The sequence below is a fragment of the Mercurialis annua genome, linkage group LG5 (assembly GCF_937616625.2).
Source record: "Mercurialis annua linkage group LG5, ddMerAnnu1.2, whole genome shotgun sequence".
In the NCBI taxonomy this organism is placed as follows: domain Eukaryota; kingdom Viridiplantae; phylum Streptophyta; class Magnoliopsida; order Malpighiales; family Euphorbiaceae; genus Mercurialis; species Mercurialis annua.
The window spans coordinates 16,659,032-16,666,201 of record NC_065574.1 but is presented as its reverse complement, the minus strand read 5'-3'; the positions used below and the strand labels follow the sequence as shown (position 1 = coordinate 16,666,201).

Sequence of the window (7,170 nt, the reverse complement as noted above, 5' to 3'; positions counted from 1 at the left end):
TGCATCCTTAAAAATGCGGTATCCAAAATTACAGTGATTGAACCGAGTGAACCTTGAACCTTGAACCTTGAATCAGAGGCCATCGGTTTTTAAAACACGAACCTAAGCTGAAAACCACCTTAGAGGCCATACTAGAGATTTATATTATATATAAAAATACACCAAGGATAGCCCTATGGGGAAATTAAAACATTCAATAAAGAAACAGGATAGAGAAAAATAAACATCAGAAGTTGAGATCAAATTATTTTTCCCATTCAAGGACATATATATCACTCTTTATTTGTTGATACGAAGCAAATCCAGGCAGTAGAAGATTACCTTTTTTACAAAGTTCATTTAAGCGCAAGTTTATTCCGTGTGTACTGCTAGACAACATTGCACATAAACGGAAATGCTCAAACGAATAAGCATTACATTTTTTACAAGAATTTAAAACATTTTGTTGTTTCAATAGTGATTCTGAAAACAAACATGATGCTTTTTGACTTCGTTCTTTACATAACTTACCATAAGAACATCTGCAGTCTCCAACAGTATGAATCAACATACATAGTGCAATGCCCTTTACTTACCAAACTTGTCTCTGTCATGGGACGATGAAAAGTCGATGCCTGGACCAACAGCAATGATTCCAGAAGGATTTATAGAACGCTGAGTTAGATAAAATTGCCGCTTAATATGATCCATGTTTACACTGCTGCTCACACCAGCAACTTGGTAAATATCTTTAGTATAATTGAACAGATTTAGATATTCTCTTAAATGCTTTTTGTTGCACTTGTAGTGAATTGCATAAACCTGTAAGAAACGCAAAATTAAACTCATAAGATTACATGAACATTCCAACCGGAACATAATGCAAGAAATAATTACCACTGGTCTAAATCATATTTCCCAGCTCTGTACATCCAAATTAATCAAGTACTAGAAACTACTGTCAAAAACTACATTCAAGTTTCATGATCCTTGGGCAGTAAAAGAACCGATCCTTGAAAAACAGAATGCAAACCCAACCCTCGGGAAAAGTATTTAGTAGGTAATTCTTTCGTGTAGTCCTTAAGCTGCTAAGAAGACAGACTTGAAGAAAAGATAACTAAGACGATTTCAGGAAGCTGTGTGGAACTTTCAACTCTATTTAAGGCATGCTTTGATCATCCATAAACACAAGATCACTGTACACAAGTTCTCAAATTGAAAAGTGTATAGCAGCTTATGCGTAGCATTTATACAAAGTCATGCATCACAGCAATATATGATGCTTAATTTTTTGAGAGAACTTATTCCGTAAAGATATTGAAATAACAATTTCATGGAATTACTATTACTTATTTATGAACCAAAACAATGAATAACCATTGCATATTGAATAGCGATTATATTATTTACCTATTTCATAAACCAAACATAACTTAAAAGAAGATGAAATAAGGTTGAATTGAGAGGGGAAAATGTAATAATTATACGAGAATAAGAGACCTGAGCTTCATTTTTTATGTGAAAATATGTAGTACCTCATCAAATCTTATAAGGCTAACGAACAATCGGATATCTGCTTCCGAAAGAGTGTTTCCACATAAATACCGTTGCTTCCCAAGTATCTCCTCGCATTTATCAAAAGATTCAAACAACAGTTTTACAGCCTGCAGCAAAGGACCAAACAGAATATCAACAATCAAGAGAGCAACTTTTTGACCTTGCAGGCATGAACTTGAATTGAAATTTTATTAAAACGTTAAATTTTAATGCAAAGATTCAAAATTACATCTAATTTAATTTATAAATACTCATTAATTGACTTTTAACATCATCATGGATTTATTTCGAATTTTCATTAAGATACATCCATATAGTTCCCGGACAAAGAATTAGTATTTCAAATATTCATTAATATAAATTCATATGGCACCCAAATAAAGATTTGTAACAGTTCCGAATCCTTACTAGAAAATCTAGACATCCAACCATAGTATGAAAGTAATGCGTAACCAATTGTCCCCAAAATGATAAAACAAAGCTTACCTCGTCGTAAGGCCCTTGCTCTTTTGCATAGCCACAGTTATAAACACCTTTATTGATCCCTTTATACACCCATTCATTAGTTTCATCAATTTGTACTCGCAAGTGGAGAGGGTATAAATCAAGAGCTGCATTCTCAGCAAACTCATTAAACTCAGAATTAAGCATACGGATTATTTGCGAACTGTCGTTATTAACAATTGTCTTGAGCTTCTTATCCCACAGAACCTACCATAAGAAGAAGAAAAACTAATGCAGCATATGAACCGAACAACAAAAGATATATCAACACCAAAAAGGCCACATTAAGCGAGTAATTTAACATACAGGTACTGTGTAACTTCCAGCATAAGTAGGATTTGCAAGATCATAAAGTTGTCGAATACTTTTTGCCCCATTCCAAGGATCAGGCTCAGCTCCTGCTTCCTCAGTATTTGAAGCAGGGAAAACCCATCCCATATGTTCATCAGTGTCGCTCGTTTTTCCATATTCGGCTTTAGTAGACTACAGAGAAAGAAGGAAAAAAGTAAGGCTAGCTAAAATTCAATATGGATCAGAGTATTATGAAAATGCATTACAAGATTACCGTGAAACCGATAGCTTTATCGAGTCCTTTAATCTTCAAGTATGCAAGACACCTTGAAGCAAAGGGACAAGCATAAGATATATACAGATGATACCTTCCAGATTCAGCCGGAAACTCGGAATTCGGATCTCGCGAAACAAAACTGCGAAATCCAGTGTCTGCCATTTGGAGATGCTGCTCAGAAATCCAAACAAAACAGATTCAAGAGCAAGACTTTGTTTGGGTCAATTCTACTCTAAATTTTATAAACAGAGTTTCTAAATAAATTTTAATATAACCAAACACAATTAAGTTCATTTGATCTAACTGATAATTGTGTATACAACAAAACATATAAATTAAAAACAGATCAAACATATAAATAATTAGTTACTAAACACAAACCTGGGCAAAATCGAACTTTACTTTTTATTGCAAACTATAAATATGATCATGTTTTGAACAACTTCATGTAAGTAATCTAGAATATATTTCATTGCAAGAAATTATCAACTCATGGAGAATACATAAACAATGTCATTAACATAAATAAACTACGAAAGATGTGGGTTAGTTACCTTGGAAAACAATGAGGACTGAGAGAGGATACTGCTTTGATTTTTAGCTGAGTCCAATCATTTCAACACATAACCTTTCATTTTCGCACCACTCCTTTTAGAAAAGTAAACATTATTTATACTAATCCACTTAAAAGGCAATTTGACCCCTCAACTTATAAGCGATTATTGATTAGTAAATATTTTAATTTTATGATCAGTTTATAATAATTTTGGTTTTTTTAGTCAATTTGTCCCATTTTGGTATTAGAGGTGAGCAACATGCATCGAAATAGATATAAAAAAGGAATAAATTAATAAAAAAAGGCAAAATTTGTATGAGTAGCAATTTGGCCCCTAAATACCAATAGTTTGTGGGTTTTGTCAGTTATAGACAAACCTTTTAAAATTGGCAGAATTAGCCAATTTTAGCATATCTGATAAGAAATACACCAGTACTTTGTTTTATTTTTTCTATCTCATTCAACCAAATTACATATCCATATATAGCTACAACAGAGGAAACTCAAAAGAATGAGAAATGAGTAACGTCAGTAACGTTACTCCTAATAATTATCTCACATTATAACATATTAATTTCACAACACCCCCCCTCAAGTTGGAGCGTGTAAATCCCGAACGCCCAACTTGCCCAACAAAAACTCGAACTGAGACTTTCCCAATGCCTTTGTAAATATATCTGCCAACTGAACCTTTGTAGATACATATGATGGATCAATTAAACCTTTTTCAATCGCATCTCTAACAAAATGACAATCGGCTTCTATATGCTTAGTTCGCTCATGAAAAACAGGATTTTGTGCAATGTACAAAGCCGATTGACTATCACAATAGATTCTCATTCCTTTCTCATGATGAACTCCTACATCCTTGAGCAATTGCTTCAACCACTTCAATTCACATGTAATAGATGCCATCGAACGATATTCCGCTTCTGCCGATGATCGTGACACTGTTTGCTGCTTCTTGGTTTTCCAGGAGATAGGAGAAAAACCAAGTAACACAAACCATCCACTTAAAGATCGACGCGTCAACGGGCAACTAGCCCAATCTGAATCACACCATCCTTCTAAACTCAACTCACTGTCTGCTCTTAACATTATACCTTGTCCTGGGTTCTTCTTCAAATAACGAACAACTCTCAAAGCAGCTTCCCAATGATCTTGCCGTGGATTTTGCATAAACTGAGACAAAATATGAACAGAATATGCCAAATCCGGCCTAGTCACGCCAAGATAGATAAGCCGACCCACCAACCGCCTATAACTCTCTGCATTTTCGAGCAATTTTCCGCTAGCCAATGCCAATTTATGATTTTGCTCCATAGGAAATTCAGCTGGCTTTGAACCCAACAGTCCTGTTTCAGATATTATATCCAAAACATACTTACGTTGACAGATAAAAATTCCCTCCTTACTCCGTGCTATTTCCAGCCCAAGAAAATATCTCAACACTCCTAAGTCCTTCATCTTAAAACATTTTCCAAGATAATCCTTGAACACTGCTAATGCTACTTTATCATTTCCTGCAATTATCATGTCATCCACATAAACAAGAACATTAATCTGGATTTTACCATTTGTCAATGTAAATAAAGAATAGTCTGAATACGACTGTGTGAAGCCATAACTCTTTAAAGCCGCCGTTAGTTTAGCAAACCAACACCGAGGAGCTTGTTTCAAGCCATACAATGACTTTTTCATTCGACACACCATATTTTTGTTGTCACTTTTCTCAAATCCTGGAGGTATCTTCATGTAAACTTCCTCTTCAAGATCACCGTGCAAGAACGCATTGTGAACATCCATTTGATATACTTCCCAACTCTTTATTGCTGCAACCGCTAAAAATGTTCGTATTGTTACCATCTTAGCCACAGGAGCAAAAGTCTCGGTGTAGTCAATACCTTCTATCTGATGATTGCCAAATATTACAAGCCTTGCCTTTAATCTTTTTAAATTCCCATCCTCGTCTCGTTTCTCGGTATATATCCACTGACTACCAAGAGCTTTCTTCCCGAGAGGCAATTCTTCCAATACCCATGTGCCTTGATCTTCTAATGCTCGAATCTCTTCTGCCATGGCTTTTCTCCAACCTTCATGTTTCATTGCTTCTCTAAAAGAATTAGGTGGTTTTCCTGCATTTATAGCTGCTGCATATCTTTTGTAATTGCATGAAAACCGTTCAGAAGATACAAAATGTGAAATAGGATAAGGAGTACCTGAGGTAGCCGATGGAGAGAGCGATTGTTTCGATGGACTTTTCTTTTTCACAGCTATATGAGTAACAAAATCCCGATATCGAGAGCTTGGGAACTTAACTCGTTTCCCTTTGCCCATTTCCACCTCAACGCTACTTGCATCTTCTCGAACAACCGCCTCCTCTTCAATCTGCTCACTATCCAATACTGTCCTCTTATGATTTGTACGATCCACACCAAATCCAAGTTCTACATCAACCTCCCTTTCTTCTTGTTGTACTTCTATTTCACACCCTCTTGTTATCTGTACTTCCTCATTACTACAAATAGGTGCATCAAAGTCAACATCCACAATATCCACATTATCACCATTATCCACTCCTTCATCGAAATCATCACAATACAATTTCTCATTACCTGCTACTATACGAGAGTCATGGTCAATATTGTTTCCAGCCAAAGGAAAAACATGTTCATAGAAATTAACATCACGCGAAACAAATAATTCCTTTTTCTCTAAATCATATAACAACCATCCTTTTTTAGCAAATGGATAACCAAGAAAAATGCATCTACGACTTCTACTTTCAAATTTGTCCCTTTTGGATTTTTGATTGTGAGCATAACACAAACATCCCATCACCCGCATTGCACTTAAATCAGGTACCTTTCCAAACAAACATTCAAATGGAGTTTGAAAATTAAGCACACTAGAAGGTGTACGGTTAATTAAATAACACGCCGCCATTACACATTCTCCCCAAAATTTCATTGGCAAATGTCCTTGGAAACGTAAAGCGCGTGCTACACTTAAGATATGTTTATGTTTACGCTCAACTCGACCATTTTGTTGTGGTGTACCCACACATGATGTCTCAAAAATTACACCATTCTTCACAAAAAAATTATTCAAGCATTTAAACTCGGTTCCATTATCACTACGAACTCGTTTTATTTTCTGATCAAACTGTCGTTCCACCAAGGCAACAAAATTCATAAACGATATTTCAACTTCTAATTTATTAAACAGCAAATAAACCCAAACTGCTCTTGAATAATCATCAACAATAGTCAAAAAATAATAAGCTCCACAAGAAGAAGGAGTCTGATGAGGCCCCCATAAATCACAATGAACTAGTTCAAAAATTCTATTAGCTCTACTACTACTAATCGGAAAACTCTTACGAGGTTGCTTCGCACGATGACATACATCACAACCATCTTTATTCAAACCATTGGAAACACTCACATTAGGAACCTTCCGAAGTACTTTCTCCGACGGGTGTCCTAAGCGCTTATGCCACAACTCCATTGATCTTCCACCATAAATAGCTAGAGCCCGAGCTTGAGGAACACCACGAAAAAAGAAAAGTCCATCTTCACGTTCACCCACTCCAATCAACCGCCTCGTCACTCGGTCCTGAATAACACACAATGGATTAATAATTTGAATAATACAGTTTTGATCATCTAGCAACTTTGTGACTGAAATAAGGTTACAATTCAATTTTGGAACAAAAAGCACATTATTAATTTTTAGGTTCCCTGGCAATAACACACTGCCTTCATGAGTGGCTAGTGAACTCCTACCATCCGGCAAACTCACTGGACAGCTGCAAATTTTCCTCACGTCAATCATCCAATCTAATATTCCGGTTACATGGTGCGTAGCTCCTGTATCTATAATCCATAAACACTCACCAGAAAGTCGATCCTTTGGTTTTGGTAGGTTGAGCAAATCAAGAATGTGTTGCCATTGTTCTGGAGTTACATTAGAAAATTCAGCTTGCTCCATACTGCGAAATTGT

The 7,170-nt window shown here is 35.8% G+C and overlaps 1 protein-coding gene across 2 annotated transcripts; it reads right to left on the bottom strand.

The window, feature by feature from the left end:
* Window positions 1–233: 233 nt before the first annotated feature.
* LOC126681048 (uncharacterized) lies at window positions 234–3,266 on the bottom strand. Of its 2 annotated transcripts, none has more exons than XM_050376420.2 (6): window positions 3,163–3,266; window positions 2,606–2,779; window positions 2,347–2,523; window positions 2,023–2,247; window positions 1,515–1,643; window positions 234–801 (listed from the first exon to the last, which is right to left on the bottom strand). In XM_050376420.2, the coding sequence occupies exons 2-6, from the start codon at window positions 2,768–2,770 to the stop codon at window positions 568–570; spliced, it is 930 nt and encodes a 309-aa protein (XP_050232377.1). In that variant the 5' UTR covers window positions 2,771–2,779; window positions 3,163–3,266; the 3' UTR covers window positions 234–567. The 2 variants fall into 2 exon arrangements, with proteins under 2 accessions (XP_050232377.1, XP_050232378.1); XM_050376421.2 differs by lacking the exon at window positions 3,163–3,266 and adding an exon at window positions 2,990–3,093.
* Window positions 3,267–7,170: the final 3,904 nt, after the last annotated feature.